This window comes from Dreissena polymorpha, chromosome 4 (genome assembly GCF_020536995.1).
Source record: "Dreissena polymorpha isolate Duluth1 chromosome 4, UMN_Dpol_1.0, whole genome shotgun sequence".
In the NCBI taxonomy this organism is placed as follows: Eukaryota; Metazoa; Mollusca; class Bivalvia; order Myida; family Dreissenidae; genus Dreissena; species Dreissena polymorpha.
Genome location: NC_068358.1, coordinates 56,408,553 through 56,421,223, shown reverse-complemented (window position 1 = coordinate 56,421,223; position 12,671 = coordinate 56,408,553). Strand labels below are relative to the sequence as shown.

At 35.3% G+C, this 12,671-nt stretch overlaps 1 protein-coding gene and 7 non-coding genes across 15 annotated transcripts in view; 4 read left to right on the top strand and 4 right to left on the bottom strand.

Annotated features, from left to right (window-relative positions):
- Positions 1-12,671, bottom strand: part of LOC127878913 (uncharacterized) — a 134,738-nt gene that overhangs the window by 45,668 nt on the left and 76,399 nt on the right. For all 8 annotated transcript variants that reach the window (XM_052425455.1, XM_052425453.1, XM_052425459.1 and 5 more), the window contains 4 exons: positions 10,590-10,627; positions 9,795-9,941; positions 7,997-8,224; positions 187-612 (listed from right to left, as the gene is read on the bottom strand). In XM_052425455.1, coding sequence (XP_052281415.1) covers positions 187-612; positions 7,997-8,224; positions 9,795-9,941; positions 10,590-10,627 — 839 coding nt within the window. The remainder of the gene's footprint in view (positions 1-186; positions 613-7,996; positions 8,225-9,794; positions 9,942-10,589; positions 10,628-12,671) is intronic.
- Trnat-ugu (transfer RNA threonine (anticodon UGU)) lies at positions 1,913-1,985 on the bottom strand. The gene has a single exon. It is a non-coding gene; the product is annotated as a tRNA-Thr (tRNA).
- Trnat-cgu (transfer RNA threonine (anticodon CGU)) lies at positions 2,105-2,176 on the top strand. Its single transcript has one exon. It is a non-coding gene; the product is annotated as a tRNA-Thr (tRNA).
- Trnat-ugu (transfer RNA threonine (anticodon UGU)) lies at positions 2,286-2,358 on the bottom strand. Its single transcript has one exon. It is a non-coding gene; the product is annotated as a tRNA-Thr (tRNA).
- Positions 2,486-2,557, top strand: Trnat-cgu (transfer RNA threonine (anticodon CGU)). The gene has a single exon. It is a non-coding gene; the product is annotated as a tRNA-Thr (tRNA).
- Trnat-ugu (transfer RNA threonine (anticodon UGU)) lies at positions 2,663-2,735 on the bottom strand. The gene has a single exon. It is a non-coding gene; the product is annotated as a tRNA-Thr (tRNA).
- Trnat-cgu (transfer RNA threonine (anticodon CGU)) lies at positions 2,863-2,934 on the top strand. Its single transcript has one exon. It is a non-coding gene; the product is annotated as a tRNA-Thr (tRNA).
- On the top strand, positions 3,644-3,715 carry Trnat-cgu (transfer RNA threonine (anticodon CGU)). Its single transcript has one exon. It is a non-coding gene; the product is annotated as a tRNA-Thr (tRNA).

Below are 12,671 nucleotides of genomic sequence, written 5' to 3'. Positions count from 1 at the left end.
CAATTTGAAATTTCTTGGTATTCACCATGCTAAACTACCAATTCATTAAGAATAATTTTTTAATAGGTAATAAACAAGAAGCTACATAGTTCTCAATTATTAATCAACTTTATATGTTTAAATCTACAAATATTTTGATGAAAATTCGTGGGCCCAGTTGAGTATAAATAACCTTGAGAAGTTTACCTATGGTAGTTATCATAGTGGTTCATCATGATGAGCCCTAGGTTGACGTGAGCGCAAGCATTGTCTTTGTTCAGCTTCAGCACACTCTCAAAGTCTGGCATTGCGTCGTCTGGCCTACCTATGGCGTTGTACAAGATCCCCCTGTGCAGGTACGAGCTGATATTCTCTTCAGAGTCATTGATAAGTAATGAAACGCTGTAGTCATGGAGAGCGCGTTTTGGGTGTGCCTTCCTCAGGATACATGCCCGATGGTAGAATGCCTGCCAGTTGTTTGGGTCGAGGTGTATGGCAGCCGAGAGGTCCTCCACTGCTGGGCTCCACTGTCCCATGGCCGCGTAGGCCCGGCCTCGAAGCACACGTGCAGATGCATTAAGCGGGTCCACCTTGAGAAGGTCTGTGAAGTCATGAATTGCATTGTTCCAGCTCCTGTTAGAACAAAATATATATTGTTTGTTTACATTGAATAACCATTTCTAGAAAAAGCATTTCAGTCTAACCTGAAGTAGGTGAACAACTAATGTCAGTTACTGCCCTTATTGAATCAAAGCTTTGCGGAGAATAGCCGTATAATAATTTCATTATCAATCAATGATGACGGGCTCTCCATGCATTTGTTTCTCAGAATTGGAAATGCCTTCTGTAGTTTTGCCCTGATGCGCAACATAACTATCCATTAAAAACCAACAACTGTTTGCATCATGCATCATGTAACACATACTCTTCCAGGTAAAAACGATGCTAGATGGTTGACAAAATTTGGCAGTCACATTGGAGTGTTCAGTTCCATTTAATACACGATGTTGCCTATAAGCAATAAAATGGGGAGGGATAGAATGTTGTTTTTTTCCTCCAAATGTAATTATTTCTGCCACACCTTTTGCATGACATTATCACGTGCCGATTATCTCTTAAAGTTAAGTTGGGAAAAATCAACATTATTTTGTTAAACACAGATTTAAAAACAAACACACACAAACATAAATACACGCACTCACGTGCGTGCACATAAAATCACAATTTCATTCGGTTTAAAATGATCATGAACTATTTTATATACAAAACTACAAAACTAAAATTATCTTCTATTTTTCGGACATGATGTCAAGAATGCATAATATTTGCACAGTGATGTTATGTTCAAACTAAATTGTTGGATTGTTCTTAAATATTTAGGTGTTTTAAGTCACAGTAAATCCACTTACTGAAACTGTTTTGTTTCTTCTTAAGTGTTTAAACGTGTTGTTGAACATATTAAACTTCCTCTATAACTGGTTGATTTTAAAGACCTTTATTTATACATAGCTGGAGGAAATTTTCATAGTGCAAGCTGTGCATATGCGCACCAAGAATTACTTTTGCACATGGTTAGAATGCGCACCCTATCCATGCGAATGTTGCATACGGAGCGAAATGGTGATGTGATGCTGTACATGCAGCATATAATCGCGTGTCTTTGCAAAATAGTGCCTTGGTCGAATGTTCCATGAAAACAATACAAATGTTTTGCTTATAGATTAATTATAAGTCTCTTAAAATTGATTCTTTTCTAGTATAAATTAAAAAAGCATATTTTAAAAACTTAATATGTAAAAAAATCACCAACCTACATACCTGCCTTGTCATTGGTAATGTTATTCCTAACAATAGATTATTTAAGGATGACCTAAAGAATAAAATACGTTCAATATAAGAGAGGTATCTCTTAAACAAAAATACACAGCTGCCAAGCCCCCAGTGAGGATCGAACTCACGACCCCTGGTTTACAAGACCAGTGCTCTTACCACTGAGCTATGGAGGCTCTCCGACCACTGTTACGCAATGTGTTAAACCAGAGTTATCTACACTCCATTTATCTTTACAAGCCTATTACTTGACCTTTTATGGGTATCTTATCTATTAATATATAAACACAGGCATGCCTCTATAGCTCAGTGGTAGAGCACTGGTCTCGTAAACCAGGGGTCGTGAGTTCAATCCTCATTGGAGGCAAAATTTTGGAAACAATTTTTCTTTAAAGTTTTTTTGTTACCATTTATAATAAAATATGATAAGACAGGTCTCTCTTAAAAAAAAAAACACAACAATATCACATAAGTCTAGCCCCCAGTGAGGATCGAACTCACGACCCCTGGTTTACAAGACCAGTGCTCTTACCACTGAGCTATGGAGGCTCTCAGGCCACACTGTTACGCAATGTGTTAAACCATAGTTATCTACACTCCATTTATCTTTACAAGCCTTAGCCTATTACTTGACCTTTTATGGGTATCTTATCTATTATTATATCCACACAGGCATGCCACTATAGCTCAGTGGTAGAGCACTGGTCTCGTAAACCAGGGGTCGTGAGTTCAATCCTCATTGGAGGCAAATTTTTTGGAAACAATTTTTCTTAAAAGTTTTTTGTTACCATTTATAATAAGATATGATAAGACAGGTCTCTCTAAAAAAAAAACAACATAATCACATATGTCAAGCCCCCAGTGAGGATCGAACTCACGACCCCTGGTTTACAAGACCAGTGCTCTAACCACTGAGCTATGGAGGCTCTCAGGCCACACTGTTACGCAATGTGTTAAACCAGAGTTATCTACACTCCATTTATCTTTTACAGATTTAGCCTATTACTTGACCTTTTTTGGGTTTCTTATCTATTAATATAGACACACAGGCATGCCTCTATAGCTCAGTGGTAGAGCACTGGTCTCGTAAGCCACGGGTCGTGAGTTGAACCCTCATTGGAGGCACACTTTTTTACTAAATAAATTTTTTTATGTTCCCGTAAGAGACCATGCATAAATGAAAAAGCTTATTGCACTTCAAAGTAGACAACCAATTTTAAGTTTTCAGATATGCATACAAAGCAAAGACAATCTATATCAAGATGTATATAGTATATAGGGGGGAAAGACCCCCGATAATGTTGTAGAACTTTAGGTCCAACCCTTTTTCCATATAATACTTTGTGAATTGTTATTTATTTGTAATTGTCAATTTGGAAATAAAATATGTTTAAACTAAATATAGTTTGCGAGCTTTTGACAATTGTTTTACAGAATGATGCAGTTGAATAATTTTGCTTGATATATGATTATCCTTTTTTGCAGCATTTACCTTTAAGTAAAGGTACCTGAGGAACAGTCTACCGGTAATTATAGAAAAAAAATACTTCTATAAAACATTTATAAAAGGTATTAGTAAATTGGTATAGCTTTAGGGTAGAAGATAATTATATTAACTTGCACTATTAAATAGGAATATGAGTAACTATGAGAACATGATTATTATAATAAGTGGAAAAGTAGTAGAGCTTTCAACTAAGGCTGAATGGAGGCTACTTTTCCAGGTAAATCAATACCATATCTGGCTAACAATGAAGTACATTACCCGGTACAAATGGACAGATCAATATTAGATTCAATGGTCTGCACAACTAATTACTTTGCCATTGCCAGAGCCTCTATAGCTCAGTGGTAGAGCACTGGTCTCGTAAACCAGGGGTCGTGAGTTCAACCCTCACTGGAGGCACTTTTTATATCAAGAATAAACACCAAAGTTAAAATAGATTTGCAAGGGTTCTTATTATGCAAGAAATTAAACATAATATAATAAAAAAATTAGCAGATTATATAAAATCTTAAAGAAACTTGTTTATATACATTTGTTTAATGAATGATCCTGATTATGGGAACTTCTTAAAGGGACTTGCAAGCAGATGTTTGTTGCATGAAAATCCTGAGTATTCGTAGTTCCTAAAGAAACTTGTTCGCAGATGTTTGTTACGCAAAAAGCCCGTTTATGCACAGTTCTTAAAATAATTTTTAACAGTTGTTTGTTTTAAAAAGATCCAAATTATGCAATCTTCTTCAAGGCTTATTAACTTATGTATGTTTCTCAAACAGCCTGTTTAAGCAATGTTTGTTAAGAATCTTTTAACAGTTGTTATTAACCAAAGAGCCTATTATGCAATGTTCTTAAAGGGACTTGTTAGAAGATGTTTGTTGAACAAACAGCCTATTATGCAATGTTCTTAAAGAGACTTGTTAGAAGATGTTTGTTGAACAAACAACCTATTATGCAATGTTCTTTAAGGGACTTGTTAGAAGATGTTTGTTGAACAAACAGCCTATTATGCAATGTTCTTAAAGGGACTTGTTAACAGATGTTTGTTATGCAAAGAGCTTGCTAATGTGAATGTATTTATTAAGGCATGCTTTTGATTAAACAGATCAAATCATAAGGAGCCAATCTTATGAAACATCATACAACAAAATTACATCATGGTAAACTTTCAAAGAATGGACGCTTTGAACTTACATCTATGATAACTTTCTTTTTTTTTTGTACATTCTTGTACCTAAATACCATGTGTCCTCCATTTCATAAACATATTGTTCACTAATGCTTTTTTTAAGATACAATTATCATAAATTAAACGTTTTTGAAAATCTTTGATAATACATAAACAATCGTATAACTCTGACATTTTGTCTCGTGGGGTTGGTGTTTGGTAAAAAGTTCACAGTCACTATAAATCCCCAAATAGAAGGGTTCACAAGGCCTGAAAAACTTTTTATGCAAATGACAAGAATGAGTGGAAACAGTTGTACAATCAATACTTGAACACCTGTCCAGTGAGGATATATCATTATAAAACTGTAAAAAATATTTTGTTTATTATATGCTATTGAATATTTTCACATTCAATCAAGTATTCCAGCACAGTGTTCTGGAATTAAAATTATGATACAACATAAACCTTTTTTTTGTATTTAAATTATATATGGATAGATAAGTTTCACACAAATATATGCATGCTCATAAATCTTAAATTTACAATACAGTCGAAATTTGATGGCTCGAACTTGTTGGGACCAGCAACAAAAGTTAGAGCCATCCGGAATTTGAGCCATCCGATTTTTAACAAACTTTTGTTCACAAACAAGTCTGCAGTACATTTTCACATCCAGTTGAAGAGTACACATATTGCTTAAATTCCGTACTACTTCGTACTGCTTCTGCTTTTGAATTAATAAGAACCAAATATATAATTAATACTTTGTTTCTGGTAACATAGAGCACTAAAGAACAAAACATGCATAAGCACTATATACACATCATTTACATATGAGACAGTTCTACATTTATTGATTTATTTATATTTTTTAGAAGAATAATATTATGTTAGTCTGTGTTGCGTTTCTTAGCTGTTGTCGAGAAAGGAAGCTTTCTATTACATCCAGTTGAGTTTGAACATGCTATGAGTGTTCGCACTCCTCGAGATAATTTCTGATTATATTAATACAAAATGTCATCTTTTACTCAAATCAATTAACGATTAATTCGATGACAAGTTTGCAACTGGTGTTAAATCAATTATTGAGTGCCTTTAATCAAGCGGTCCTAGTTGATGAACAGTTTATGCAACCCTAAAAGAGTTCAAGCCATCCGAACAAAAGAACATGTGAAAATTGTCATCGGGACTGTGAAAACAGTTCGAGCCATCCGATATTTCCTGTCTCGCGAATTCGAGCCATCTGACTATTAATATTTAGCAATACAAAATCGGTGCTTTGATGAGAGTTTGAGCCAACCTGAAATTTGAGCCAAGCGAGTTTGAGCTTTCTGGTTTCGACTGTATATACCTTTTAATTAGTAAATTATTACAATATTCATGACCTTGGACACATTTTGGTAAAATTACTTTAACTGACAGACAAAAAAGGTTGCTGCAAATTGTTGCATATAGTTCCCTCAAACTTTGCTTAAAAACTGGGTGCACATTATACATAGGTGGAACATACATCAGGTTAGTTATATATATATAATACATAATGTTTTTTGCCATCAGTATTCAGAACCTGTAAAGAATCATTTTATGGAAATTCGCAACCACCATTTCAGGATTATCTTAGTCAGATTGTTTTCAAATCAGCACAACTGAGAATAGGATACATTTATTTATTCAGACATATTAATAGAATATTTAATACAATATCTGATTATCTGATGATGAGATCATAAACAGGTTAAACTTTGGGTATATGCAATTCTGTAAACAACAACTTTTCCCTACTCAGAATGACCTTTGTACTAAAACCCAGCAATTTCACATTTTCTGAATACAACAACAACTTACCTATTCTGAAAGTAATACATTCAATGTTTGAAAATGAAGTCATTGAATAATAAAATAACAACGTACCAGTCCTCAAAGTAGTACATTAAATGTTTAACAAGAAACCGTCGGAGAAAGGTGATGCTCCCCAAAGTTTTTTTTTGTCACAATATTGCACTATATATTCAGATAAAAGGAAACATCTTGAGTGGCATAACTTTGGACAAAATAATACAATGGATGGTTTAGCAACTTAAAAATTTCAAAGGGCCATAACTCTCTAAATAAATCATCTAACCAGAACCCACAAATAACATGCGCATCTCCTCAAGGTAAGTAAACTTCCCATAAAGCTTCATTGAAGTCCAGTCCGTAGTTGGGGAGAAATAGCCCGGACAAGAATTTCACTATATGTACAGTTTAAAGAAAATTTCAAAGGGCCATAACTCTGTGAAAAATCATCCGACCATAACTGGCTGATAATATGCACATCTCCTGTTGGTTGTGAAGCTTCCCATAAAGTTTCATTGAATTCCAATGATAAGTTGCTGAGAAATAGCCTGGACAAAAATTGCACTATATGTACAATGGAAAATTTCAAGGGGCCATAACTCTGTGAAAAATCATCAGACCATAACCGGCTGATAATATGCACATCTCCTCTTGGTAGTGAAGCTTCCCATAAAGTTTCATTGAATTCCCATAATAAGTTGCTGAGCAATAGCCTGGACAAGAAATCACTATATGTAAAATGGAAAATTTCAAAGGGCCATAACTCTGTGAAAAATCATCCAACCAGTGCTGGCTGGTAATATGCACATCTCCTCTTGGAAGTGAAGCTTCCCATAAAGTTTCATTGAATTCCGGTCATTAGTTGCTGAGAAATAGCCCGGAAAAGAATTGCACAATATGTACAGTTAATGGAAAATTTCAAAGGGCCATAACTCTGTATAAAATCATCCGACCAGAACTGGCTGATTATATGCACATCTCCTCTTGGTAGTGAAGCTTCCCATAAAGTTTCATTGAATTCCTGTCATTAGTTACTGAGAAATAGCCCGGACAAGAATTGCACTATATTTACAGTTAATGGAAAATTTCAAAGGGCCATAACTCTGTGAAAAATCATCCGACCAGAACCCGCTGATGATATGCACATCTCCTCTTGGTAGTGAAGCTTCCCATAAAGTTTCATTGAATTCTGGTCATTAGTTGCTGAAAAATAGCCCGGACAAGAATTGCACTATATGTACAGTTAATGGAAAATTTCAAAGGGCCATAACTCTGTGAAAAATCATCCGACCAGAACCCGCTAATAAAATGCACATCTCCTCTTGGTTGTGAAGCTTCCCATAAAGTTTCATTGAATTCTGGTCATTAGTTGCTGAAAAATAGCCCGGACAAGAATTGCACTATATGTACAGTTAATGGAAATTTTCAAAGGGCCATAACTCTGTGAAAAATCATCCGACCAGAACCCGCTGATGATATGCACATCTCCTCTTGGTAGTGAAGCTTCTCATAGAATTTCATTGAATTCCGGTCATAAGTTGCTGAGAAATAGCCCGGACAAAAATTGTGCACAGACGGACACACGGATGGACAGACAAAGCGGCGACTATATGCTCCCCCCAAAATTTTTTGGGGGAGCATAAAAATGGCATCATAGTCAGGATACAACAACCACTTACCTATTCTCAAAGTAGTACATTCCATGTTTCAAAATGGCGTCGGTCCTAAACGGGGCAATCTTCGTGCACGAGGAGTAATCTTCAAGAGCCAGTAGCATGTCACCGCGTTTCTCGTAGCATTCGGCTCTAGCGAAGAAAGCCTCATGATCACGGGGGTTCAGTTTGATGGCCTGCGTATAATTCACGATCGCCATGGTGATGTCATCTTGGCGCTTGTATATCTCCGCCCTTTGATGAATTGATATGTAAAATTAGATAAGAATATGTAACCTTACAGCAATAACAAAATATGTTTAATATGAAACATGTTCAATTAATATACGCCACGTTCTGAGCAATGGTGGCTCAATGCATGCCACAACTGGATTTTCTCTTAGAAATGACTTTAGAAATGACTTAAATTTCTAAATGACTTAGAAAAAAAAACAAGATGTGTTTGTGAGACACAATGTCCCCCTATATGATGTTTGACCTTGAAGGATGACCTTGACCCTTCACCACTCAAAATGTGCAGCTCCATGAGATACACATGCATTTCAAATATAAAATTCCTAGCTTCAATATTGCAGAAGTGACATTACATGAGCAATTTTGACCCATATATTTGACCTTGAAGGATGACCTTGACCTTTCACCACTTAAATTGTGCAGCTCCATGAGATACACATGCATGCCAAATATCAAGTTGCTATCTTCAATATTGCAAAAGTTATTGCAAATGTTAAAGTTGGCGCAAACCAACCAACAGACCAACCAACCAACAGACCAACCAACAGACCAACAGACAGGGCAAAAACAATATGTCCCCAACTTCTATAGTGGGGAACATAAAAATACCATAAAAGAGGTACGTGTTATCCCCGACTGCACAGGCTAAATTGGATCGATACTTTACACACATGCATTATACCCTGTTTTCCCTGAGCCAGGCTCATTATTATGTTCTTTAATTAAGGGAGCAGGACTTTATGATGTCAATATTTGTTTGTTGACCCTTGCCTCACACCATAAACTAGTCTGAAATTCATTTTAAGTAAATGTTACATACTGCTTCTTGTTTTAAGCTATTAAAGTTAAATAATTAAGAAGAAGTTTTGAATATTTGACATTGAAGACTTGTTGGTATGTGTCCATTATTGTTAACATTTTTTAGTTTTTTAAGTAACTGGTATTTTAACAAACAAGAGGGACTGAAAGGCACAAAGTCCCTCACCTGAGATACAAAGGGACTGAACTGTTCTGCACAGACCAAAAAATCATGAGAACAAATGTTTCATGAAGAGTGAACTATAAATGTAACTTTTAGAGTGCTAATACGGTTTAATAATAGCCATAAAAGGATAAATTCTCTGCCATGTTTTTCAAGAGTGGTCTCTAGAGTGTAAACAAGCTTTAGCTATAGCCATATAAGGAAAAATGCCCCCCCCCCCCTTGGCGGCCATGTTTTTCAAGCAACTGGAACGATATTTCGAACTCTTCCAAGATACTATATGCACAAATCTTCTTGCCAAATTTTTATGCTTAAATGAACAAATCAGATGGGTTCTAAAAAAAACATGGCTTACTGCATGAGCGTGAAGTGTCTTTCCACATAGAGTAAACAGGGATGACTCTTTCGGCATTTATTTTTTTCCTTGCAAGGTCTCTTAAAATCAAAAATCCAGTTTAGGTGGAAAGTTTTGTCCCTGAGACGCCTGTGAGGACTTCACAGGCTAACCTGGGATGACATTTACGCAAAAGCAATAGGTTCAGTTTTTACAGAACACGACTCAGAAGCATTAAGAGGTACTATACTCACATGGATCTGTAAGCGCCGGCGTGTGTTTTCGTGTGTTTCAGGATGAAGGTGAGGTCGTCCAGTGCTTCCTTCTTTCTGTCCTGAAGCACGTACAGGAGATGGCGGTGCCAGTAGGCGTCCAGTAACAGGGGCTCCATCACAATGGCTCTACAGGAAAAAGCATAATTTTTTATAATGTTTTGCAGTGTTTCTTGAAGTTTTAGCCGTAATTGTATTGTTTTTTTTAGTAGACGTAGTGTTGGTCACTTTGTCAGAGGGCATTTGCTCTGGATATAACTTAAGTACATACTTAATCAAGAGAAATAACTCTAAAACTAGGGGAAAATAAGTGATGAAGTTTCAAGAAAATAACTCTTATACCTTTTGAAACATACTCTTGACAAAAATGTAAGTACAAACATTTACAAAGGGCAATAACTCTAAAAAAGAGTTTGGCAAGAGTTTTGGTTATTGTGCACTCCACATTGGCTGAATGAGGTCTACAAACGTATGAAATTTCAAGCTAATACCTCTAACAAATTTCAAAATATGCTACAGACAAAACTGACAAAGAGCAATTACTCTACAAATAAGTGAACAAGAGTTCTGGTTCATGTACACAGCACATACCATCAATGAGATCTACCTTTTTATGAAATTTCACGTTGATTAGTTTTTGGGATATGCTTCAGACAAGAAAACAATGTCCAAACCATGACAATAATAAACAGATGGAAAGCCTTAATCAGTATCCTCCCCTCTTACAACTTTGTTGAGCAGGGAAATAATAATTGAAATAGTTCAATGGAGTCATACTTGCTCAAATCTTCCTCTGCAGCCTTTATGTATCCAATCTGAAATAAATGAGAAGTGTATTATGGCATTTTCTTCAGCAAATAATTTAAAGCTAGACATGTGTCCAGGGAACACTGTTGCATTCCACTTTTGTCTAAACACTCCACTTGAATCTTTAAAGGGACTGTCAACCACGACGACCAAGAAAAGAAAAATTGTATAAAAATAACGTATTTTTTTACAATTTTTAGTTTATATTGATTAAAATATCACGACTGGTATTTTACATTACTTTAAACAGTTCATATTTTCAGTATATTCGGTGATAAAATTTTGCGATGTGAAATCGAAAGTCCATTGCGAAAATAGGTGACATAACGATATACACACTATAAATAACGCAAGTAGATTGACCATTTGATATATAAAATATATACAATTCACTACACATGTACAATTTGCATTCCTGGGGTTTACCACGTGACGACTATGATCAATGTACTGGCATTATTTATAGTTAACTGGTAGTTACCTAGTAGACATACCCAGTAAAATTTATTACCGAATATACTGAAAATATGAAAACTTAACAACTTTTTTCAAGTAATGTAATATACGGTATTTTACAACTTTTCTTTTCGTCATCGTCGTGGTTGCAGACAGTCCATTTAAGATGTGAACCAAAATGTAGAACTGCACATATTTACATGCTGGTTAATGTTTCTTCAGTTTCATTCCTCTAGCAGCAATAGTTTTTGCGTCATGCCAAACACAAAAATTTAAATGACCGGTGAAAAGACAAAATGACAGAGTGTTGTGTAAAATAATAAACAAGAGATGTGTTTGTCAGAAACACAATGCCCCCCTACTGCGCCGCTTTGATTTATTTAATTTTTTTATCATTTGGCAGGTGCAGATAATTATCTCCCTTTAAAGCTTATTACTTCCCTTGGATTTATTTTTTTGACCTTTGACCTTGAAGGATGACCTTGACCTTTCACCACTCAAAATGTGCAGCTCCATGAGATACACATGCATGCCAAATATCAAGTTGCTATCTTCAATATTTCAAAAGTTATTGCAAAACTTTAACCGAGGTTAAAGTTTTTGGACAGACAGACAGACACACACACACAATGACAGACAGACAGGCCAAAAAAAATATACCCCCAATCATTCGATCCGGGGGCATACAAATTAAATTGACTTGTTAAGTAGAATAATTATAGACAGATACAATAACAAAATCAACAAACAATCAGAATGCCTTTGATAACATCATAAAGTAAGTTGAAGTAAAATAATAACCAAAAAACCATTAAGTAATTCTATGTCTTGCAAAACCACAATTTGTCATACAAAACTGAGCATGGTCTTTTCAAGATTTTTTAAACTTTGTTACAATGAGATGTGTGTCCATACGTATGATAGTTGATATGCTGCTTTGTCTTTGCGCTTGATTAAGACTATTCAAGATTAATTAATAACACAGGTTCCACAATTGCACATTGTCTGTTCATAAACAAAATTAAAGGACCTTTAAGTGTTTCGAATGAGTTCACAAATGGGTACCGATCTGAAGTGATCATCACAGCAGGCTTGGTATGCTCTTGCAGGAGGTGAAAACATTACATAATAGTCATCAATAATAGATGCCCTTTGTTACAATATCTATAACAATTGAATTTATGGAATTTGAGATTGGACTCTCTAATGGTCTAAATAAAATAAAAACAGCCAAACAGACTCTCACTTCATTTATTCTTTAGATCATAACAGATCATAACAGAACTTTATATATTTTTCTTGCCATCACTAAGATCAGGAAATATGAATTTGATACTCTATAATACATTCCCAATTAGCAATACATCCCATAAATCACATACAATATTTGAACCCTTCAACCATTTTCCACAATAAACACAATTGACTCAATTGACCTAACGATCAAATTATATCTGATAGATCTGACAAGACAATCACAATTGTTTCCCAATTAAGACCAATATTCAAATCATATTGTGATAGTGGGAACATATAGCATTACAATACAACAGAACCAAAGCATCATACCCAAAGTCCAGACAGATAATTAAGCGT